This window comes from Anoplopoma fimbria, chromosome 18 (genome assembly GCF_027596085.1).
Source record: "Anoplopoma fimbria isolate UVic2021 breed Golden Eagle Sablefish chromosome 18, Afim_UVic_2022, whole genome shotgun sequence".
In the NCBI taxonomy this organism is placed as follows: domain Eukaryota; kingdom Metazoa; phylum Chordata; class Actinopteri; order Perciformes; family Anoplopomatidae; genus Anoplopoma; species Anoplopoma fimbria.
The window spans coordinates 3252260-3278363 of NC_072466.1; the positions used below are offsets into that span (position 1 = coordinate 3252260).

At 40.2% G+C, this 26104-nt stretch overlaps 1 protein-coding gene across 2 annotated transcripts; it reads right to left on the reverse strand.

Moving 5' to 3' along the window:
• Positions 1-922: 922 nt before the first annotated feature.
• ankrd6b (ankyrin repeat domain 6b) lies at positions 923-19781 on the reverse strand. 2 transcript variants are annotated; one of them, XM_054618005.1, is made up of 15 exons: positions 19656-19781; positions 13471-13569; positions 11407-11505; positions 9367-9465; positions 9051-9149; positions 7431-7529; positions 6752-6850; positions 6419-6496; positions 5784-5888; positions 5472-5576; positions 5153-5311; positions 4465-4617; positions 2965-3078; positions 2195-2492; positions 923-1566 (listed from the first exon to the last, which is right to left on the reverse strand). In XM_054618005.1, the coding sequence occupies exons 1-15, from the start codon at positions 19779-19781 to the stop codon at positions 971-973; spliced, it is 2328 nt and encodes a 775-aa protein (XP_054473980.1). In that variant the 3' UTR covers positions 923-970. The 2 variants fall into 2 exon arrangements, with proteins under 2 accessions (XP_054473980.1, XP_054473979.1); XM_054618004.1 differs by having other exon boundaries at positions 2195-2495.
• Positions 19782-26104: the final 6323 nt, after the last annotated feature.

A 26104-nucleotide genomic window follows, 5' to 3' on the forward strand; every position in this document is an offset into this window, starting at 1 on the left:
TGTTATCAACTGAAAGGATTTTTTAAATCAACATTATATCTATAATGCCAATTTAGTCTCCAAGTAATCTGTATTTTCAAGTTGGCACACTTTAATTAAAGTGATCATGAAACATGTTAACACATTAAAATAAAAAAATGTGCCTTTATAAAAGGAAATATAATACATTGTTTTTATTTATACATTTAAATGCCTATTTAATTAATGAATTTGTTGCATCTGCTGATAAACTCATAATATTTAAACACTGTAGAAGAATATATAACTATTCCACGGGCAGCTTCAATACAATTAATCAAATTCAGTTATTGATACGGATAAACAATAAATAAAAAAAACCTTCAGGGGTTATATACAGCGTCAGTTGAGCTTCATTCTCATAAATAACAGGGCTGATCTCAACATGCAGATACCAACAAAAAGCTTATGTTACTGTAATTCCCTCGTTCCACCAAGGAGGCCGCTGAGCACATCGTCTACGTTTACACATTTCTTCTCCCCATCGTGTTACACAAATCGATATTTAGAGTATGGTCGGGCTTACAATGCGTGTGTGCTGATGTGCACATCATGTCTGATGTGATGACACGGAGCTTTGAATCTGAAACGCAGTGCACGAGAGCTGCACTTATTTCTAAAAAAAAAAACACTGTGTGTGCACGTCTCAAGGTCCAGCATCGTGCTGCCATGACAACCAACGGGACATGGATTTGATTGTTTTTTTTTAGTATTCCATTATGATGTAGTGACGCACAGCCCTGGATGCAATGAATTCAGATATGTGCTCAGTAAGGCTGTCGGGGACCAGAGTTTCATAAATCCAGATCATGTCGCGGCTGTTGGGAGATGTTAAAACCTCACATGGAGTTTTGTTATGCAGCCTGGCAGTGATAGAAGGTGTGTGTGTGTGTGTGTGTGTGTGTGTGTGTGTGTGTGTGTGTGTGTGTGTGTGTGTGTGTGTGTGTGCGTGTTAGCAGTCGTCATGTCTGTTAGTCCTGAGCATGCGCAGCTCGTCCTCCAGGTATCCGATCCTCTCCATCAGAGCGGCTCGGTCGGCCTGAGCCCTCTGGTCGGCCTGCCAGCGAGCCTCCTGCACCTTCCTCTCGTACCAGCGCTCCATCTGCGTCGACACCGCCTCGAAGAAGTACTGGGTCACCTCTAAGGCGTGCATGTTGTCCTTCTCCTGAGCAAAGGAGGGTTCACTGGGCTGGTCTCCAAAGACCTCCAGGGTCCTGACCCCCGTGGCCCCTCTGGACTTAGTCCTGCCCTGGGAGTGCTTCTTGTGGTGTTTCCCTCTGTCCCGGCCTCGCTCCCTGTCTCTGAGCCCGGCTTCAGTCCTGCTGCTGCTGCCGCGGCGTTCTGTAGCCGGAGACAAGCTGCTGGATCTGTGATTCCTGCCCCCCCTCGCCTCCTGCTCCGTGTCCACGTCCTGCGGGTCCTGGTTCTTCCTCTGGGGGTCGGCACAGATCCCAGGGCGCTCCTTCGGTCGAACCACCTGGACAGACGACAGCGGGCTCTTGGCTGCTGCAGGAGAGACGACTTCTGCTTTATGAGCCTTATCAGCGTCTGTCGGATGTTCAGAAGAGAATCAATGAGCGAATATTCTCTATTAATAGCATGCGGTCAGAATTTCAGTTATGATGTTTTTTCTCCGGCAGCAATGCTATCCCTCAACCGTCTGAACCCCAAACAGTTTATATTCATTTATTTTATGTTTTTTACAGTATTTGATTACTGAAAACTCTTTATTTGGGGGGAGATTTTAAATAAGACCTGAAGAATTCAATATTTTTGATAAATTATACCAAATTTAAGCTTTGTTTTTGGCTTTTTTCGTCACACACGTGTTCAAGGACCGTCGGAAAGATGGAAATCCGACTTCAGGCTACGATAAACGGTGTATTTTTTTAAGAAAACATACTTTTCTATCCTGCTGGATACACCTGTAACCACTGCAGAACAAATCATCCTCACTGGGTTCAGCTTAATGCTTGTTTTTTTTTCCACAAATACAAACCCTTGGCAGTGCAGAACACTTTATCCCTGTTTCAGGACAGAATAACATGTTGTTAAAGTACATTTCATATGAAAACAGGTCGTATGAATATAGACTCAAGATCTAGATTGAAACCTGTGTGATGAAAGTGTTTACATTCACACATTTGGTTGGCTGAGGTGTGAGTGGAGGCGTTACCTGGAGAGCTCTCCACGTGAACCACAAAGTAGTGGTTGGCTGAGCCGCCCTCCGTCGCACTGGTCTCCACCCGGCTGGAGTCCAGGAGGACGGGGCTGTCGTGGAGCTCCAGGCCCTGGGAGCTTCCTTCCTCACCAGAGGGCAGCACAGTGAGGCCGGCTCCATCGGCTTCGATCAGGCCCTCGGCCACGGAGGACGAGCGCCGCAGCTTGGTGCTGCCGGGGTCGCCTGTGAAGCGAAGGTCTATGTTCTGCAGCTTGGACAGACACCAGCTCTTCAAATCACTGACCAGGGACGCCTGCTTAAAACGACAGACACAACCACAGACGGGAGTTCATATTGGACTGTGTCACAGAGAGCAGGACCATTTTATCTGACAAGAAAAGCATTTTTGAGGCTGCCATTTACATTCCTTATGATCCAAATTTTAAAAATGCACTACAGGAATGCACCAGTGTTGTTTTGTTATCTTTTTCTTGCTACAACTGCGTTTCCTTGTGCAGCCCTGTGTTGCATAATGAAACTAAATTACCCTGAGGACATTATAGGCTGGACTTTTGTACAGCACATGTTTTATTTACTTGAATTGTCACTTGAATATAAAACAGGTATGGATCTCAGATGAAACTTTCTAGTAAAACCATCTGAACATCACTAGATCGATACGTTGCAATAGCAGTATACAACTGTTCATCACACTGTGATCTGTGTTGAGAGGGTCGGTGATGACTTCATCAGCTGCAGAGCCTGTGATTGGTTGTTAGTGTTACCTGTCTCTTCTCTGCCTCCAGCCTCTCCTGCAGGGCTCGCTGCTCGATCCTCTGCAGACACTCGGTCTTCTCTGCCGACACTCGCTCCACCGTCATCTTATCAAGAGCTCGGATCTGAAGCCAGAACCACCAGACGAACACAACGTGAGAGCAACTAGAAACACGACAGGCGAAGAGGCACGTCTCTGTTAAACTGTTTACATTTCCTCTACTTGTATGGCACTACTGTGTAGATATATATATATATATATATATATATATATATATATATATATATATATATATATATATATGGTATATATATATATATATATATAGACGTTGGTGCTTCAGGCTCCGCGTGGCTGTAGAAAAAAGGATAAGCAGAGGCTGCGAAATCATAAACAAAGTCGCCCTGATCGGTCTTCAGGAATTTGTTTCGATCTGGAAAGTTTGGATTGTTCTTTCATTTCACTTAGGTTAGAATTAATTTGGCAAAGGCGTTTCCAAAATAAATTTGGCGCAACTCTTTTTTGGACCAATGCAAAAACCACCTAAAGCAAGCAAATTTTGTGGTTTCCATACAGCTTTTCTAACACGATACTTCAAAATGTGAAGTGTTTTGCCAGTCACAAACCTGCTTCTGTTGTTGTTCTGATCTTGTTGATTCTACATTCCTTTCTACATCCACTGTTGTGTTTTCTCAGGCAGCAGCGTTGCTCAAGAGGACACGCATCAACGACAATCTGATAGAAGCGTCTTAAAGTACCGTGAGTGCATGTTTTATGGATGAGGTGGTGGAAATGAAGGCAAAGCCTTGTTACTGTAATGTTCCACCACTTAACCTATGCAGGGACTAGAACCCATAACCTCAAACTGTGTGGTAACAGTTCAGATTGATAGCAGATATACAAGGCTTCTGTGGCTGCTGAGATTAAGAACACTTTACCCCTTCAGATTACTTTGACAGCTACATCTCCTTTATAATGAAAACATGTTCTCCTTCTTAACTCCTCTTGTCAACTGGAAGCAGACATTGTTCCAATAGTGTAAAGTCATTTTGCAAACAGATTTACACCATACTGATCAGTACATAATACTTTGTGGTTTAAAGAGTGTATATTAGGAGTCTCTTTGTCTTTTTCCCTCCCTCCACTGAACATATATTGAGACAAAACTAACAAATTAAATGCATCATTAAATATTCATTTGTTTTGTCAATAATTAGAAACATTTACGTGCATTGGTACTATAAAATAATAAATAAAAACCAAGTGAAAATTAGGAATTAAATGAATATAAACTATTCCAAAACTGTCCAGATTACAGACTTTCTCCCAATCAGAAAGGAGCAAGTCATTATTGCTAACGACAATAATCAAACTAACTCACTAACTATCTGCTTAACTAACTAACTAAGTAAATTTCACGCTTCCAGGAAAACTGGACAACATGACTTGTACACATCATGAGAAGCAGCAGGTAAAAATATGTCTTCTTCTTCGTTACTGGTTTTCTTACCTGGTGTTTGTTCTTGCGGTCCAGCTGGCCCATCTTGCTGTTCATCAGGTCCTGGACGGTGTGGATTTCAGTCTTCATCTCCTCCTTGGTGGCCTCCAGCTGGTTCTCCAGTTTACTGATGAGAGGTTCACAGCGGCAGCCGTTCAGAGGAGCCTGAAACCCAAAACAGAACACCACATATACGTCAAACATGTCCAACAAAGTCCAGCTACGGACAGTATGACACACATATCTAAGTATTTATTCTTTTACACATTTTTGTCAAATAGCGATTGTCCATATTTACTATGGGGTCACAGTAACACTTAGAGCCTGTAAAATGACGGATACATTTACACAAAATGTATGTTTTTTTGTAGGTTTTGCAACTTATGGGACAAGGGAATGAATTTATATTTACAAACAGCTGGGCCGGGTTAAGAGTAGTAAGTGACGAGTCAACATTCAACCAATTGCAGCATTAAAGAAGCATTAAAATGTGTTTTGAAAAAGTGTGAATCACCGCAAACAGGCAAAATCCTTGAGCATGCAATCATAAATTAGCACCCGAGATATTATGTAGTTAGCTGCAGCAGAATGCAAGATTTGCCGTGGACAGACACAGAGATGCACACTCAATCACTCACAGACACACACTGGACTGATGGTATTATCCTCTGACTAACTAGGGGAGTGTTTGAGCTCGTACCTGCATGATCTTGCCGTCCTTGCCGCGGTACAGCGTGTAGAGCTGATAGGCTTTGTAGTTGTGCGGAGGGATGTTGGCTCCTCGCAGTTTGCACTTCCTCTTGTGAAAGGCTTCGCTGTGCCTGGTCTCTCTGCGGCGGAGGGGGTCGGACAAAGACGGCTGAAACATCGACAGAACCCGAGGTTAACTATTCCATCTCAAAGACGAGAAGAGAGGAGCGCGACTCGTTGTCTTCCCTTGTCCAGAACGTTGCTCCCCTCTTTTGACATGAACATCATTATGATTAGAAAGTGTAACTGAGGTGACTTCAAGGACCTACTTTCTCTTTCTGCTTCCTGTTCTTTCCCGTCTTGGTGTTGGTCTCGGTAACCTCAGCGCGTTTAAAGACGCGGTCACTGCTCTGGGTGTCATCTGCAGCACTGTCCTGCAGGGAACAAAATATGAATATTCAAATGAATGAAGCCTAGAGAGTTTGACCTATGTACTCCCCTTATAAATATTTTGGTTCACCTTCCTTTCATCCCATGGTTTTGAGGCTTTTTTTTCGCTGCTTTCTCTTCCCTTATTTAAACTACTTAAACCATAAACACAATAACTTAAACTTGCTTTGACACAATGGTGCAGTTTGTACCTTACGGGGCAGCATCTCATCTCTGGGCACAGACTGAGCTCTGCCCTCCGCCTTCAGCTTGTCTCTCCTCTTCCTCACACTCCTGCCACGCACAAAACTCTGAACCTGAACACACACACAAGAAACAAAATGACTGGAATCAAGAGGGTATACACAGTGAGGTAAACACTATTTATTTATACCCACCGCAGGTCACAAATAACTAGTTCCTGGATTTCTAAAAGGAGATTTGTTGGAACTAAGATTTTTACATAGAATTTTGAGTACTAAATATTTAATTTATTTTTTTACTTGCTTTAAAACAATCAGAGAAATACCTAGAAAATCTCAGATCTTTTTGAAAGAGAAAAAAGTCAGAAAAGAAGCAACCTAGTGGCCACGCTGTATACAAATATTGCGTCACTGCAACACTCCGGTTTACTTCGAGCTTTGGCTCTTTGTTGTTCGTCATCTCCATCATGTTTTCTGTCCGTTTCAACCAAATACAATTAATCTTTGATTGATATGTTTTTGTTTAATGTTTTTCTGACATTTATAGTTAATCACTGTTATTTTTTACTTCATTAATGAAATAAAGCAGGAGGCTCCTGATCATATTTGAACCACCTCAGCTGGTCCCTTTCCTCATCATTTACCTGAGGAGCTTTGGTCAGGAGAAGAGCCACGTCTGGGTTGTTGTGTTCTCTGGCCTGGTCCAGAGCCGTCTGACCTGCCTGCACAAAGCACACAGTCAATGAATTACTTTGATTTTAGATTAAGAAGTTCTCAAGAGCAGATTTGTAAGAAGAGAGAAATGTGTGCTCAAAAAGGCTCAGCGAATGCACACACACACACACACACACACACACACACACACACACACACACACACACACACACACACACACACACACACACACACACACACACACACACACACACACACTACTCTGAGCATTAATGATGTAGAAAGAGGCTTCGGGCACTCACGTTGTTACAGATGTGGCTGTCTGCTCCCGCCTCCAGCAGCAGACGTACCGTCTTCTTATGATTCAGAGCAGCAGCCACGTGCAGCGGCGTGTCCCCAGCCTGCACACACACACACACACACACACACACACACACACACACACACACACACACACACACACACACACACACACACACACACACACACACACACACAAAACAAAAGACAGTGGTGTGAGAGTAGTGCCTTAAAACTTCAAGACATCTGATGCTTGTTCGAACATTCAGATCTTGTATATCAACCATCACTCATGCAGAGTGACAAGCATGTCAAAACAAATACAGTGAACGTGTTTTGAGTGTAGAAGCCAAAATTCAAGATGACATGCTAGAACTAGTAAAGACACTTAAAAATTTGATTTGATGCTTCACTTTTACAAATTACGGGACTTAGTCCAACAATTGGAGTTGAGAAATGATGGCTGATTTAAAACAATAGATGGCGTTTTGAGCCATTTTCAACAGTGAAATTACTAAATTTGGTTAGAATTGTAACATTAACACAAGCACTGATGTGATTTATCACAGTGGAGTCATAACATTAAGTTTATAGCTTAAAAAAAAACATGTTTAAGCATCCAGTTACTCTTTAAACATTGGTTAGTTCCATTCAATAGTACTATGATCAATGTGAACTCACCAGGTTCTTCTCTGACACCGAGCAAAAGGCTCCCAGCAGGATGCGGATCACAGCCACGTGGTTGTAGCGGGCCGCCACATGCAGACACGTATCCCCCACCTGGAAAACATATTTAGCAATTTTACAAGAATTTTATTTCAAAATGATAAATTGAATTCAAAGAACTGTCACAGGAGAATGCAAAAACAAATCTTTGTTATTTATGATGGCCATGTTATGAAAGATAAATAGCCCAAAATCTAAAAATTGAACAATGATATGTTGTCAGCCAATAACAGAACGGTGAAGTTATTGCTTTATACAACTACGTTTATAATGAAATTATTTATTTGACTATTTGAAAAGCAGTTCTCTTTGTAAACAGTAAAGCAATATTCTGACTGGTTGCAATGTACATTCTTCATGTTTGGTCTAGTTTGCAGAATATGTTTTACATTCAAACATAGAAATTCATAAAATATGATTATCATTTCCCGAACAGTATTGGAACATATAAAAAGACTTAGAATACATATATTCTATAAACTGGAAAAAACTACTTGATTTACTAGTTAAAGAAAAGCAAGCAAATGTTTTTTGGAACATTGGTCAGAGAGAACAAAGCAAAAATTAATTCAAGACACTTGCAGTAGACATTTAAGGAATAAATTATTCACTTAAAAATCTAAATAAACATATTTATAGATTAACTTGCACCGGTAATGCTTTTTAGATTCAGCCCTGAGTCATATTAGATTAATGCATTAATATTTAATACGCAGTTGAGTCAAATCATTTCTATTCTATCTACTTTTACCTAACACTTCTGAGTCCATTCCTCCCAGTTAAAGGGCCAGTGTGTGATCTGAAACCTCACCACTAGATGCCACTTTAAAGACAGTAAGCTGGAGCATCGGCCCAAAACAACATAATCAAATGTTGAAGGTTCCTCACTGAGAGTCGACACATGACACCTTCAGCTCTCAGGGTGCATCTGAGGACAGCTTCTGTTCAGACCCGGCACCACCAACCTCCTACCGTACTTGTGTTTTGCTGCTTAGTAACATGCACACTGCATTTGAAGTGCAAATTTACAATGTAGTGTTTCATAATTAAGTAACTACTGTGCCTTGCAGGCAACACTGTGGCAGCAGTGCACTGCAGAGAAAAGGCCAACATACCTGAATTTCATAGGTAGATAAATGTGAGTGTGTGAGGAAGAAGTCATGTTTCAAGTTATATTTTTAAAGAGCATTTAACATGTGCCAACTAAATGCAAACTGTTGCCTGTTTAGAGATCCAGCAGACAAGGAGCAACAGTAGGAATATTTGGAGACGTATCTGTTCACCTGATGAGTATTAAGACCAATATTCCCTCTCTAGATTTACTTTAGTCTTCACAAACTCCAAGTAAAACATCTTGTTTTTTAGCTGCTAGATGTTGAACTTCCTTCACTAGTTAGTCTCAAACTTTGTCTGCTGTTACGTGCTTGAAACCAGGTTGATGAGAGCAGTGAAAGTGAACCAAAACAGTAAAGTCGTGGACCAGAAAACAGAAACAATGAGCTGAAAGACCTCTGCCGTTTCAGAGATGGAGAGAAAATGTAAACCGGAGCCTCGGGAGCCCTGCTGGAGACTTACATGGTTCTTGTTGTCGGGCCTGGATCCTCCCAGGAGCAGAACCTTGGAGCTCTGAGAGTGACCGTTCTGACAAGCGAGGTGGAGAGCGGTGTTTCCTGCCTGGAAACAGAAAGCCATCATTTATTAGTGTTTACTAGGGTGCGTTTTTTGCTGTCACACATACCATAAATGTATTTTTTTATTATCTTATCAGGTTCACAGTGTTCAGATACATGAAACAAACTGAACTGAGACAAAGAAAAGATGCAAGAGAAGGGAGAGAGTGAAGAAGATAACAAGACAAAGTTGGCAATTGAGAACTCTGCTGCAGAATCACCTTGTTTTTGGCGTGAGCGTTGGCTCCGGCCTTCACCAGCACTTTGACAGACTGGCTGAAGCCGTGCCAGGACACCTCATGGAGAGCGGTGTTTCCATCCTGATAAGACAAAAGACAAAACAAAAGCCTTCAGGATACTTCCATTCATGAAGATTCTCTTCCTTCGAAGTTTAATTTACTATTTCATTCCAATCATTTCGACTCAACTCCTCCTGCAAATGTTTCACGTAGAAGCCGACCTATAAAAGGCGTGAATATGCCTTTGAGCATCTTTTGATACATTAAATATACTTAACACACATGGGAAATTAGGAATAAAAGCCTGTTTTAAAGGCTTTGTTCAGAGAGCCAGCTCAAATCCTTTTTTTGCATATCCACAGTGATTTAAAAAAGTCAGGACAACAAAAAAAAACCCACATGAAATGTGATTTGTTTTTGCAAATTTGGATCCGAACCACGTTTGGAGGTGGTTTGAAATGCGATCCAAATCAAATTTCTACAGATGCGTCCCTCTTCGGCGTAAACATTATGGTACATTGATGATGGTTCCAGTTACACATCTTAATCCCTGGCAAAACGTGACAGTACTTAATCATGTTTTACGTGTACTTTGTGAAATTTGTTTGCATTTCAGCGTGATAATCCAAAATGAGCCAACTGTAAATGATTTATGGGGAAAAGGGCTTAATAAAAGCATGCATGGTAATACTGGCTGGATTATTTTTGTACATCCACTGGGACACCATTAAAGGGATAGTTTGGGTGTTTTTAAGTGGGGTTGTATTTACATACTACACACATAGTCACTGAATTACTTAAAGATGGAGTTTGGAGAAACAGACAGTGTACAAGCAGGGCAGAAAAGCAATGTACTGGTGTCATATGTTTGGAATATTTTCACCTCTTTACCTTTACTGTTTTTGTTATTTGTGTGACTCTGGTGTTTCCCAAACTTTTTCTTTCTGGAGACCCACTTTTTAAAAATGCCCAATTCACAAAAAGCCTCGTCCATAAATTGTGAGCAGAGCGAATTTGTGCGTAAATTAGCGTTCCTAACCATCTGTTCTGCCATTTCCACATCATCTTAGGTTACCTGTTAAGAGATGTACGTTTGTTAAATCCCAACTTTGTTTAATGCATGTGTTTTTGAAAATATATACAAATACATATGTGTATATATATATATATATATATATATATATGTTAAATACTTTATTTGGACCTAATAAATGCAGTTAGATGAAGTGAACAGGCCATTCATTTAAAATATATGTATAAATTTATAGATTAAATGTTATATGTTATAAGCTACAATTAAAAGACTACGGAACAAATTCAGCAAAATGAAATGGCAACCAAAACAAAGTCTCCTGCGACCCACCTGTGGGTCCTCAACCCAGTCTTTTGGGTTGAGGACTGTTTTAAAGAGTTAATTTGAAATCACCAAAGTCACACAATAATGCAAACAAACCTGTTTTTTTTGTTAAAGGAGTCTGGTGGCTTTCAAGAGAGCATAAATACCTGCTTCAGTTCCCCTTGTCTGACAGCAAAGTAAAGCTGACACAGGATAAGTACCTCATACAACCCCACTTAAAAAAACAAACACGTACATGCATTACTGTTGTGCATTTATGTATTTGTGCTGCAGAAAAGAACATAATGCACTTAAAAACTAATTCCACCGGCCTCTCTTGAGCGGCTAATAAACAATCTAATCTAAATTTAAGTATCTACTAAATACACTTTTATTAATGCACTATATATTTAAGCACAGATAAAGTTTAGTTTTATTCCTCTTGTGTGTCTCTAAACACACTACTCTACTTTTAATGGGGGAATGAGGCTAAGCAGATTACAGGCCCACTGGTTTCTCTATGATTATCAGATGCTTTAATGCAGTCATAATGATGGCTTTGAAATTCCCCCTGTAACTCTGTGTGTGTGTGTGTGTGTGTGTGTGTGTGTGTGTGTGTGTGTGTGTGTGTGTGTTGTGTGTGTGTGTGTGTGTGTGTGTGTGTGTTTCTGTCTTTTGATCCGCACCTTGTCCTGCCTGTCCAGTGCACACCCTTCCTGGATGAGAGCGCTGATGACGTCGCTGTTTCCCACCATGGCGGCCCGCTGCAACGCCGTCTGCTCCCCCTGCCAATAGGAACACACACACACACACACACACACACACACACACACACACACACACACACACACACACACACACACACACACACACACACACACACACACACACACACACACACACGACATTGACTAAGATATGTGGCAAGAAACACACAGCGACAGGACAAGAAAACCATAAATCCATCCATAGAAGAAGAACTATTCCTTCATCAAAACTTTGTGCTCTGTCTGGGTAAAAATAAAACTAGTTGTTGAAAAGTTCTCACCAATCCCAGGTGACGGGATAGTCTTGTTTTTGTCTTGTCAATCATTTGTAAAACACTTTGAATTGCATTTGATTTGTTTTGAAAAATTCTATATACATTTGATTGATAAAGGAATAGTTTAGTTTTGGAGGATTTTGTTACTTTGAGAGGTACAAACACATGAATGGATGTCGTTTGTATGTCAGAGCATGCAGTTTAAACTCAGTTTAGATAGATTACTGCATATTGTTAGGATCAATAGTAGGCCTGCTCAAAAGATATACACTCAGATCAGTATCTGGTGTACACGTCCTGATTTACATATCTATGAAGTCTCTATTTACAACAAAAGGAAAACAACATTTTGGGAAAAACACTAATTTTGCTTGCTCGCTATTTCTGAGAGTGAGTTGAGTTCAAGTTTCCATCCAAATGCAGTGCAGTTTTGCCATGTTTCCAGACTTTTAAACTAAACTCTTGGAAACACAGCAAACCAAGGTTTTCCCAAAGTATGTTGAACTATTCCTTTAATAAAAAGATAGTTTCAGTATTGGGAATTTAGTTAAGTTTAGCTAGTTTTTTTGATGACAAACTCCTGGATTATATCCTGCATGAAGTTTAAAAGTATGACCAGTGAAACTATCGTGCTTTGTGCATTTACTGCATGTTCAGTGGGCCTGCTTTAAATAAATGCAACTTGACACATTTATGAATTCTATAATTTAAGAACCCCTAAACCACTTCATCCCATAATCATCTGTACTTAAAGAAGCTAATCTTACCATCTAACATATATTCAAAATAGAACAATATTCCCAAAAAACAAACTATCGTTTTAAACATGGACAGTTTTGTAAGCTCCTTTTTAATAAGCACACCTTGTATCCCCAAAGCTCAGCGGAGTTATGACTGACTGAAGCAGTTATGATGTTAATATGGTCCCATATAGCAGTTATGCAAACCTCAACAAGCTATGTTTGCTGTTTTGGAGTTCACAGTGGTTTGTATAATCATGACAGCAGTGACATACACTCCCAGGAAAAAGAAGATTAAGCTCACATTTATGCCCAGCCATAAATGGAAGTTCTGCACACGGAGCAGATTACTGGTGAGTGAAATAGGTTTGACGTGAAAGAGCAATGATTTACGGAGGTGGAGGAGGAAGAGGAGGGAGAAGAGGAGGTAGAGGAGGAGGAGGAGGAGGGTCATTCCAAGCTAGATAAGAAGTGAGTGCAGCAGCAGCAGTGGTGGAGGAGTGGAGTTTGTCAGGGAAGGAAGGATGTAGGTGATGGGGGGGTGGGGGCAGATTTCCGCTGGCTCAGTGGAGCAGTTTTTGGCTAACCTCCTTCACTCTCCCTGATCCTCCAGGCTCTTTCCCAGCCCTCCTCCACTGTCTTCTCTCCTCCTCCTCCTCCTCCTTCTCCTCCTCCTGACTCAGTCTGCACCTCCTGCCCCCTCCAGTCCTGGAGGGCGTACTGCAGCCTGTTGCGGAGCTCATTGACCACAGAGAGTGAATTTGGCGACGCCACACATTTGGCTTATCGCCATCGGTGGGAAAGGGGGACTTGCATCCTGAGGGCAAACCCACAAGTGGACAGTCCAAAGGGTCCCATTCAAGGCCACTGGAGGTCATTAGACTAATGTTGCCATTCAAAAAAAAAGTCTATTATTCCGGTAAAACAGAACTAAAAGCAAAAAGAAAATTACAGGCAGATCTACTCACGTCGTCTTGGATGTCCAGGTCGCAGCCAGCTTTGAGCAGGACACGCACCACCTCGATGTGGCCTTTGTAGGCGGCCAAATGCAGGGGGCTCCGGCCATACTGTGGACACAAAACACACAGAACTCAGTGAACAAAAACACCTGAAAACACACAACATAAGCACATAAACTCCCAAAGTGGAGCAGATAAAGTTGAGTAAATAACAAATAAAGAAAATCCATCTCCACTGTCCCACACAGAGCTTCACAATCCGGTGAGATCTGCTGCTTCAGAGTACAATTCCATCTCGGTAATGAGTCGACCGAAAACAAACAAAATACTTAATCCAAGGTTCAAGAGAATAGTGCACAGTCTGCACATCTGTTCATGTTAGCTGAGCAGAGGATCAGCTCTGAAGCCTGCCAATACAAAGATCTGAAGCAGAAAGGTTACTTAACTTTGGGGGAGTTTTTAAAGTGTGTGTGTATATATATATATGTGTGTGTGTGTATATAGATATGTGTGTGTGCCGGTCATATGACCGGGAAGGTTTATATATATGTGTGTGTGTTTATTGTTATATAGATATGTGTGTGTGTATATATATTGGCAGGTGACAGAACAATTAAACGCTCAGTTGCTGTTAGTTGATATGAGTAGAAGGAGTACACAGCGGAAATGTGTTGTGTATACAGCTATATATATGTGCACCTGGATGGAAAACACACTATATATCATTATATCCGAGCCCAGTCCGATACATATATTCCTGCCGCGGAGAATATCGAAAATACACTATCCCGGATGTATATTTCCCACAAAGCACGTCTCCACTCTTCCACTCACTTGCAATTTTACATACAGGATAACCGTATATATAGTTCCACTCGCAATTTTACATACAGGATCACACACATACACACACACATGTGCGCACACACACACATATATGGAGAACCAGCGCCTGAATATATAAAACGAAACCGGATATTTTCGATTTCGGCTCCGCGTGGACGGGGCCTTATTTCCAATCGGTCATACCGGATAATTTTCATATAATTATACATCTGGTGTGTGTGTATATATATATATATATATATATATATATATATATATATATATACACATACATATATCATATATACACACACACACACACACATATATATATATATATATATATATATATATATATATATATATATATACACATATACATACAAATATAAACACATACAAACACACACACATAAATAAACATACATATTCACACAAAAGTATGTTAAACAATAGTAAACATATTGAGTATGTAGTGCATATTATGCCATTTTTGCAGTTCGGTTTATTCAAATGTTAAACTGACACTAACATCCTGTGGTTTTAGAAAACGTACCAGGAGGAATTCAGTGATGCTGCATACTTAACTATGGAGGCTGAGAGGACACGAGGAACGACGACAACAACGGGAAATTCCTTCTGACACACACATCTATGATAATTATATAAACATAGCACTGGTTGGCGGGATTAAGATAAAAGCTCTCAACACATCCTGAACATTACATCCAACACAATGAACTGTGTCAATAAGAACGACGGAGCAGGATGTCTGCACGCAGGTAACCAATCAGACTTCAAACAGCAGCTCCAGGTGAGCTCTGCTAATCTGTCATTTTACTCAGTAAATACAGTTTAATTACAGATCAAGTGTGAACGCCCACACAACAGCACAAGCCGCATTACACCCCCCTCCAGTATTATCTCGGCACTCGGCGGTTTCGTGCTTTGTTTGGGTGCGGCTCTGGTCTGCTCTGCATTCACGTGGTCCTCGGATTGGGTTACACCGGGACCCGGATTGGAGGGCAGCCACCAGTGGAGCTCAGGTAAACAGCCGGCCCGAGGCCAGCGGGGAGCCTCTGTTGTCTGCAGACCGACGGAGGGATTGTGGCTCTGACGGTTGGTGTTTTTTCAGAGGCAGTCAGCATGTTGGGTGTCACTTTACCTTGGAGTTTTTGTCTACAAATGCTCTTGCATAGTTTTAAATACCTCTTTTTAGTTTGCTTTATCTGTCAGTTTTGCTTTCCCCGCTGGAGATCAATAAATCTTATCTTATCTTACATCCTAAAGATATGACCTTTAGAACTCTCCATCCTACTGAAGTACACTGATGTACAAAGAATAATCAGAGTAAACGCTCCGTCAGTTTTATGTCTAACTGCCTTTCTTTTTTTTTAGCAAAGAATCAGATATTTGTTTGGGTGTTTATCTTTTGTAGGACATGCAAATGCTCAAACATTCCCTGAAACCTGGATGCCAAAAGAAAAATCTGCTTCCACTCCTCAACTGTATGCAAGTGTTAGTGGACATGCCGGTATAAAACTTCAAAGAAAAAGTCTTAAAAACTGTCCCAAAATATACTTATGAGTAAAAACTAATACTGGTCAAAGCTACTTGTGAATTTGAATTGCAGACTGCTGCAAAAGTGTTTTTTTTAAAAAGGACTACATTATGTCTCGAGCTGAAACAATTAGTCGATCAAATGAAAATGAATCTGCATGTACTTTGATAGTTGAATAATTGTTTCAATAGTTTTTCAAGAATAAATGCCAAACATGGGTCCAACTGCAGTCCAGTTTCTTTCTCTGTTTTATGTATCATAGTAAACTGAATGTTGCTGGAACATATATTTGAAGACGTTACCTTGGGCTACAGGAAATTTAAAAGGTGCATTTTCCACTATTTATTTTGATAGAATATTTATAGTAAAAAACGATAAATCAAGAAAATGATCTGCAAATGATCCGACAATAAAAACAATTATTAGTTGCTGACCTAAACTTTTCACTATTCTATCCTTTAATTCGTCACCTGTAACAGCAGGTATGGCTTTAGCATTGGAAAGAGTTAAAGAGTAGGTTCACATTTTTTCAAGTCTATCTTAAAACAATACTGGCATAGAGAGATATTGATTGCTGTTATCTTTGATTTCATCCATAATAGCTGCAAAAGGATCCCTTCCAAAAGCCATTCCAGTGTTAGTGATGGGAACAGAATCCACAGCCCTAAAAACTGCCTAAGAACCTCTCAACCTCTCCAGATTGTGAACCCAGAAACTATCAGGCACTGACTCTTAACCATCACCTCCTCACTTTCCTCTTCATCACATTTTCTTCTTTATTACCAACCTCATTGACCTCTTCTCATCTGTTTTTCTTTCTCACTCCATTCATCACATTAACCTTCTGAAAACTATTCCTACATTCCTTTTCCTGAGCGGAGGAATGTTTCGTATGAAACTCTGCCCCCTTTATCCTGGATTAAGTTTTCATGATGGCATTCTGCCAGAAATACCCAAATACAGCCGGTCGAAACGAAATCATCAGAGCGAGCAGCAGCTCGTGTAATGTTGTTGTAGCTGTTACAATATTGATGTTCCCATGGGGGATTGGTTTGAAAAAACACAAAGCACATGTTACACAACAACAAAATCTTCCAGGATAAAGAATTCACACATGAATAGAAAACAGCATTTACTCTGTTTTCATTTCAGGTACCTGAACCCTTGTTTCTTAATGTAAAAATTATAAAATAATTTCCTAAATACAGGAAAATCTGCAGCAAAAAAGATCTGTCGTGACCGTTTCTGGAGAGGCTAATTGACGATGTAGAAAAAATGCCTCAGCAGTAGGATTATACTGCAAACCGTACGGATGAACAGGAGATCTACAAGCTTCACCTACACATGTGGCTTGATAACCTTTATGTCTTCAGTATGGGAAAGGCTTTCATTTACACAGATACAGACTGACAACAGAATTGTTTGATCAACTCTGAGTTAAAATGAATTGGTTTAGCTACAGTTGTTATTTCAGACGGCAAAGTAAAATACTTACTGGCTCATAAGGAGAAGCTGCTTTTGTCTACTTGTCTGAAATCAAGACACAAAAGTATAAACTAGAATATCAACCACGTAGCTGTAAACCAGTCAAGCTGTCCAAAACATTATCATCTTCATAATTTTATCCTATTTAACATTTGCGTGAAATTGTCAGAATTGCCATATCAATTCTTGAGTAATGACCTAAAAGACAAAACACTGACATGACAGGCGATGTGTGAGCTGTGATGGAAGCATAAAGCAACGCCTCAGGGGACTCTGCTGCCAGTTCTGAATATCACTTTGAGTGTATGTTTTGGTTTTGTTATACTCATCTTGTGGGGACATAAATATGGTTTTAATGTAAATGTATGAGTTACATTGAGGACTCGCCTTCCTTTTGGGGACAAAATGAACATCCACATAAAGTTAGGTTTATGTTAAGGTTAAGGTAAGGTTAGGTTTAAGGTAAAGTTTGGGTCATGGGTTAGGGCTAGAGTAAGAATCCAGGAAATGAATGTTACTCACTTTTATGTACCCAAAAAAAAACGACAATGTGTGTGTGTGTGTGTGTGTGTGTGTGTGTGTGTGTGTGTGTGTGTGTGTGTGTGTGTGTGTGTGTGTGTCTCCTGGACTGAAAGCTGTGTCAGTTTGATCCATCTGGCCAGCAGCTCAGCTGTGAAACCGTCACACATCTGGGTGCATACAACCATTGATGTATAAAGAGAACTAGAAGCACAGCGTCAGAGGCGGCGTCCCGTTCATTCATATGAAAGTTGCTCAGTGGAGCATGAAGCAAAATGAGTTTGACTCCTGGTTACAAAATGACCTGGATCATCCGGCTGTCCATCGGCCTGTAGAGCAAATAGAGTTTCCTTTAACCCGGTCCAGGTTTTCTCCTATCCGTGTGTGACACCCACACAGGAGCACCCTTCAGCAAACGATGAGGCCACAGAGAGAGTATATCGCCCAAACTTTTGGTTCATAAACTATTAAAAAAATGTTAACGTGAAGCCCACAATTTTGCAGTGAAAGGACACAGCCACACTTAAAAACACAGACTAAGGCTCTCTGCTATATTCACTAGAGCACATCTATGAGTCACAGTACTCAGTGACACAATGGGAGTAAAATGACACCCTAAAGACGCAGACACAAGAAAACAGGCCGCTTAAAAGAAAGTTAAAGCTTTGGAGCCGACCAGTTATCAGATGTCCCTGTCTGGGTTTCTTTCACCGTAGTTCAGCTCTTTTGGTCCAGAAATTGTTGACTGATTTACTAAACAAAACAGCAAAAACACCAGAGGTTTCCCTCACAGGTTTCCATGGATCGTGGACACCCACTGCTTCTATTATTATAAGTCATATTTCTATTACTGCTTTTACTTTTTTTTACATTATTGTTTTCTTATATCCACTGCTGCTATTGTCATCATTTTTCTATTAGTATTCTGCTAATATTATTGCTACTACTGCTATTATTACTCTCATTATATGCAACATTTCTTTCATATAGATTAACTATTATGTTGTTTCATTCTGTAAATACTATTTCTATAGCACTCCTGTCCATCCTGGAGAGAGATCCCTCGTCTTTTTTTCAATTCAATTCATTGTGGCTTTACTGGTATAAAAGTACAAAAAATAGCAATGTTGCCAAAGCATCAAAAAAGTACACAATTATATTAATATGAATATTTCATTAACATGACACCATGATTGCTATACAATAATATAGATTCATACAGTATTAATTTATATTTCAACAAACACGTGTGTGAGGTTTCTTCCTTTTTTTCCATTTGAACCTTTTTTGGGGGGAGTTTTTCCTTTTTCCGGTGCGAGGGTTCAAGGACAGAGGATGTTGAATGTTGTATGACTGTAAAGTCCTCTGAGACAAACCTGTGATTTGTGATATTGGGCTGTACAAATAAAATAGAATTGAATCTGAAAGCACCATTTGTTTGATTAAAATGTTTTTTATCTGTTGAGCACTGATGGACAAAAAGTTTGTTACCGACCGAACATACAGCCTGTAGTTTTTGATACCTTGTCCAGAACCAAATGAGATCAGGAACCATTTGTTTATCAATCAATTAACAGAAACTAAACTGCAGTTATTTAGATTTTTGAGTCTTAATTCACATCCACAATAGCAACATATCAGTCTAGCATTATTTGGACTGTTGGTAAGACAAAACCAGGTAACTGCAGGTGTGATTAACCAACTGAAACTATTCCTGGGTCTGTTAGAAAGTGGGCAAAATCATGAACAAATAAAAGTACAAAAGCATCATCTGTCTAATTCTAACTCAGAACCGCTCACTCACCTTGGTGACGGCTACCTTCGCGCCCTTGTTGATGAGCTGGACCACATTGTCGGCTTGCCCCTTGTGGGAAGCTATGAGGAGGCGCTCGGACAGTGCGAGGACCTCAGCCGCATCCTGCTGGCTCATGAAGCGCGGCGAGTGATGCTGCTGCTGCTGCTGCTGTCACGGCCGGACACGGGGCTCCAGATGTTGGAGAGGGCAGCTGTGGCTAATTGGTCTCCCTAGGATCCGTCTTACTCATGGTGAGCAACGCTGGGGTCAAAACAAACATGGAGCTGGAGGAGAGGCTGCCAGTGCTGCTGCTACTGTTTCTTCTTCTTCTGGTTGTTTACGAACTCCACAAACCAGCAGGATTCCTCCCCTTCATCCTCTCCGCTGCCTGGAAGAGAACAGGAAACACATGGAGTGAAAACGAGCCAGAACACTGGCAAACAGGAAGGCAAAGGGGGAATGGGCAGAGGAGGTGGACATCCCTACGGTCCAGGTTGTTAAACATACGTACAGTCCTTTAGGGATCATGTGAGCTGCAGAAAAATATCCGCAACAAGAGCCAAAGAGAGGGGTTGAATTCAGTCCGACATTGAGTCTCACTATACTGTAGTATTAGTAGTAGTATTTTAAATCAGCCATAACAAAGAATTCAATAAGTGTAGCCTTCATACAATCAAGTATACAATGCTTATGAATGCCTTTCTTACATTTGTATCAATTTAAGCTACCATCAAGAAAAGAAAAGTAATAAAATAAAATAAAAACTTTACATTTTTCACCCCCAAAGATATCTTTATAAACCATTCTTTTGAAAACTTAAAGTGAGAGACACGTTGTTCCATAATTTACCCCCAAACAATAGAAATGCATCTCCTTTGATCCCTTTTCTAGCATTTTGTCAAGTTAACTTACTCAAATCATATTTACACTTACAAAAAATGTGTACATTGTCTGGCAGTGACTTTGTTTTAGATCCGATGAGGCATAAAATAAACCTGCAATAACACAGTCGTTAACTAACCACAAAGAGCACAGACACACTTCTGTGGTTTGATGAGTTCTTCAGTTACACACTTGTTTGTGGTTTTTGGTCTAACCGCAGGGAAGGAAATAGTGACTAAATAAATAAATAAAGGGCCGCCATGACTCAACTGATTTCTCATCGGCAATAAAACACATCGACACACACACACACACATTGAGTTGTCATACACTGGAATGCATCGCATCAAAAGTTGAGACTGTTGTGGATCCGATGAGCTCAGTTGTATTCATGTGTGCTGATGTTTTCTCCACATAGTAGCCATTTCATTGTAGGGAGACCTTGACGTCACTGTATAAAATGACCTCTTGTGACCTCTAGGATAATCACAGCCTCCTAAAAATTTACAACCACTTAGTTGAGACCGAGGGTATTCAGAGGATATATGGCTTTTCCGGCCATATTGACAATAAAAGGGGTTTCTGAGCAGCTTCCAGAACTGAAGTGCTCGCAATACAATCGTAGAAAAATGCAATTCTTGCAGAAATCCCTAAAATGTCATCAAGCACTTGATACCAAATCAGAGCTTGAAACTTTCTAAGGTGTTCCTTAAAGTCTTGGTGTCCGAATGTGGTATTTTGGAGGGATTTTGCTGAACATTTTATCAATTCTTTAGAGGTAAGAAATGGTCAAATTTTACACCAAATCTGTGCAACAAATGGTATCAACCCAAGAATTGTTGCAACAATTTATGAGAGATAAGTGAACACGGAGTGGCATAATCATCATAATGTTCTTCATAATTTAATTAATAAATAAATTAAGCAATTTATGTTTAGCTGCTTGCAAAACTTACAGATTTTGATCTAGAATAAAAGCTTTTAAAATGTAATTTCTATAAAATGTTTATATGTTTTCAGTAACCATTTAGATTCACAATATGTGGATAAATATGAATATCTTCATTATCAATTTCTATTTTCAGTCCGTCCTGAGACACACAAAGTGTTTTGGTGAGAAAGAGTGGGTGTGAACGTATCTCAAGGTACATTTAAATTCCAAAAACTGTATTATTTAAGTAGAATATACTACTGCCTCTAATTAAATCTCAATATATTAATCATCCATGAACACACTGACAGGTGACAGTTATGGCAGGCAGATGGAAAAGTCTGTCACCTTTGGAGTATCATAAATATTTCAGTCTGGGTAAGTGGGCTCCTTTCATGTCAAATTCTTGCCTTGTTATCAATCCAGAATCATAAAAAGCAGCAGGTAATAATCCGAGTGAAAACAGACGCTCCGAACAAGCTCTGACAGGAAGGCTCGGTGATTAAAGAACCTCTATTACATGTTATTCTTGCTGTCAGAACTCCCAACTATGAGTGCATATATTACAGGGCTTTGTCCTTTTACAAACGTTGTTTACTGGTAATTTGATGTTATGACCCATGAGGTGTTTATAGGCTGTTAAGCAGGAACTGTGGTCAGGATAATCCATGCTTGCTAAACCTCACACAAGGGAAACACACAACAGAAAGGGAGTAACTTCTAAAATGTTGAGTTTGAGGTTAAGCTTTCCACAGAGTGTTGGAGTGTTGATTGGACTTCAAAACATGTTTCATCAAGAACTTTCGATCCAGATAAGTAGAAACTCCCTTTAAGGATGTATTTACGATTTTTTTTAGGTATGTTTTCATTTATTTACATTTTGCAGAATTAAGAAATTATAAATACATTCATTCAATTTTCTACTCAAGAAAGAAGTGGAAGTAACAAAATACATTTATTATTGCTACGTAAACAAAAATATGTTTTTGTGTACTTTTTTAAAAACTGTAATCTACTTTTACTGAAGTACTCTTTATCACAACCATTTTACTTCCCTACATTTAAAGTATTTATTCATATTAGGTATTTACTTGAGTAAAATATATTTTAAGTAACAGTACTTTTACTTGAGTGCAATATTCTAGTACTCTTTCCACCTCTGATTTCACACATTTGCACACTTTTGTACATGGTTCTGCATGGAGCAGCCTGTCTGCATTAATATGTCGTCATATTTAGGTGGTCCTCTGAATGCTCGGAGGGAGAAGGAGGAAGAACAAACAAGAGGCTGCAGAGATGCACTATTTTCAACTTTTCAGCCATGAGGCCTTTCATCAGCAGCCTCCTTCTCTCTCCCACTGTGAGGCTTCGGTCAAGGTTCTCACAGTCTCGTGTTCATCCAATAGTTGCCCTCAATTAACTGGATTAATGTTGGTGTGTGATGCCAGGGTCAGATTATTAAAGGGATCCCTGCATGGGCCTCTGATCCCCTCTGAGAACCTCAGTGGGGCTGCATGACTCTCTATAAACCAATGGTTCTCAAAGGTTCCTGAAGATGAGAAAAAAAACCTGACTGCATTTTAATCATCATAACTATTCTGCAGAAACTAGTAATAAAAGGAGCTGAATTAAACCGTATTTAAATAACATTATCCAGAACATTAAGAACACTATATTGAATTTTTGACGGTTTACAATGACAATTTTTTTGAGACAATGGTGAAAAAAGCTAGCCTGCAGCCTTGATGTCAATTAAAGCTCTTCGAAAATGTTATAAGTATCGGCAGGTCATTCTTAAAAAATTGTAAATCAAAATATGCCAAGAAAAATTCATAAAAAACAGTAAAGACTCATGTATTTCAGCATATGGATGATAAACCTTAGGAATGTTTCTTAATTTTTTTTTAGAAAAAGCTCAATGAGAGATTGCAGTGAGTTCCAGGAGCTAGTCTCTATTACTGAAGGCTATAACTAAATATGAGAGAACAAACTTGCAAAAATCATCTTCTTTTTCTTTGATTGCTGTCAACTCCCCTGTTTAAGTTAGGGAGTTTGCATGTCAAGCTAACATTATAAAACCAGAGAAAGGGATTATTCGTCTCCAGAAGGCCATACGTTCAAACAGGTAACCGGAGCCGAACACAGGATGTGACAGAGACAATGAAAACAGCATTTTCATCTCAACACTGATTGTACAGCTTCACTGTGAAGAGAGGAAGAGGCTCGTCCCATCTGTGATGACAGTCTAATCTGTGATGACAGTCCCCTCTAATGACAGTGTGTTTCATTACCGGGAAACACAGCCCAGAATGAGGCAACGCGGTGCCGACGACCTCAACAAGACCGAGTCACAGCGCCGCCGGCAAGCACGGGAAACAATCCAGAGAGACAAACGGATTATTTCCAAGACATTAGATCTTCATCACAACTCAACCATAAAACATGGCTCTGCAATACAGATCATTTCTACTGGACAGTTCCAACTTTAAAAGCATAAGAGAATCACACGTTTTAAGGCCTTAAACACACCACAGCGGGTTTTCAAGTGGTCTGGCAGTCCGTCTAAGGTAAATTGTTGTATAGCTTAAAGTTTCTGTACAATATTTTTATTGAGTTTCCTTTTAGCGAGTGAATTTTAGTTCCCTCTGGTAAACAGTTCGGCAGTGTACTGTATGTCAAGGGCTTTTAATGTGAAAGATAAGAAGGGAACGACTAGATCTGGTTTGCATTTCCTTTGTCAAAGTTGAGAGGAGTAATAAACTTTGCCATTTCGGTTCGGACTTCAGAGCCTCCATGTATTTGTAAAAAAATAAGTGCACGTATTGAATATGTCCATTTCACACAACGTGACACATTGGTGGCTCTGTTTGCGGCGCAGAAGCTCAGAAAAATCAACCTCACTTGCATCGATTTTCCCAGCTTCATATTTGTGAAAGCACTCAAACAGCTCAAGTCATTGCACTAAACAAGAAAAAAACGCTTCAGTGTGTAAAGGACATAAACGTGCAGTAAAGGTGAGGTAACTGCTTCCAGACTGCCGGTTATGTGTCAATGCATTGATGGAGATTCGTCCAAATTGCAATAAATCTTAGAATCAAGAAATGTTTTGACATTTTCTGGATGAAAGGATGATTCTACAGTCCGACAAATATGCCCAAATTTGAAATCAGGCCACACAGAGTGAAATGCCAAAGAATGCATGACAAAACTCACAGTCTGAGGTCAATTCACTCGGGCTGAAAAGGGTGCTGAAGCACTATGGTAACGGTGTGAAAGGCTCCCTCCTGCCAGCTAAAAAAACTGAATAAGATTAAGCGAAGCGGGGGGGGAATTCTCTCCCTGACTGCATTCCAGTAGATTCTCCAGAAAGATCCTGTTCACTCCGAGACCCTTCGCACACAAAGCAGGCCTGGCAGTGGCAGCGAGAGGCTCCTCGCACGCAGCGAGGCTCCTCGTATGCAGCTAGGCAACGGGGCTTTTGTGCAAACTTTTTTTTTTGGAGCTCAGGACTCCTGTCCGGGAACAAGAAATGCCAAGCCCCCTTTGCTTTTCACATGGCTCAGGGAGGAGGCCCTGGAGAATACTTATTAACCTGCCCGCCCGCTGGGGAAAAAAAGCCGCCTTCTCATGCACAAACACACAGCTACCTATCCGTGTTGTTTACTACTTAAGACAGAGAGTCGATCGATAGGGGACGTGGGTAGATTCTTTCTGTTTCAGTTGAGCTGTTATGTATTTGTTTCATACTGTTTGCAGCACGGTTTACCTGGGACGTCAAATGGTCACATTTGGACTTTTATAACACCTGTTGATTGCTACAAAATAACATTTAGCTGATATAAAGGAATGATATTGGACATCACGTATATATAACTTATTTAGTTTGCAGTGTTTATGGACAGACAGTCTCCTCTGTTGTTGTTTTTTGGTGTTTCCTCTAAAAACCACCTTTGACCAAGTGTAAAGACACAAGTTTAGGAGGAGACACTGCAGTCAAAAACATTATTTTTCATGCTCTGGTCCATTTAGAGATTTTGGTGTAATTTGCTTTAATAACATGTCTTTTATTCATACTAGTGAAACGACCAAAATACACATTTAGGTTTTTATTTGACTGCTTTGTTTATTTGCATCTGTAGATCCCTATCTATATTCTGAAGGTTTCAAAGAGGGAGTTTGTTCATTTATCAGTCATAGCCTGATTTTCTGGAAATTGGGTTAAACTGTGAACAACATTTGGATGGGAACTTGACTTGTTTATACAGAAACCATGAAGCCTGGAGTGAACAAACCGGTGTTACACAAAGTCTCTGAACATGGAGGACAGGATGACTGTGTTTCTTTTACCACCTTTCCCTGGAGGGAGAAGTTCGGGTCAGTCTGAGGTCAACAGTGCTGAGTTTGACCTGATTGGAATGCGTTCAGGCCCTTAGATGTTGTGTATTTCTTTGTCAAATTAACAACAATCCTTTAAGCCTCTTCATTTGTTTAAATTATATTTAGTTGCAGGTAGCTCCTCATGTTTGGGTCAAAGCCACTTCTCTGACAGCTGACATGTTGCATCTTGCTGTCCAGCCTGCTGGAGGTGTGATGGGCTTCATTCAGAGAAACAGCTGTGATGGGAGGCGCCCGCTTGATAACCTCC

Bases quoted from the DNA above. Each gene is read 5' to 3' on its own strand.
- ankrd6b (XM_054618004.1), bottom strand. From the start codon at position 19,781: ATGAGCCAGCAGGATGCGGCTGAGGTCCTCGCACTGTCCGAGCGCCTC. The intron at 9,466-11,406 runs GTGCGGATCAAA...TTGTCTTATCAG, and splicing joins CACTGGACAGGCAGGACAAG to GATGGAAACACCGCTCTCCA. The intron at 2,496-2,964 runs GTAACACTAACA...TGTCGTTTTAAG, and splicing joins TGGAGGCAGAGAAGAGACAG to CAGGCGTCCCTGGTCAGTGA.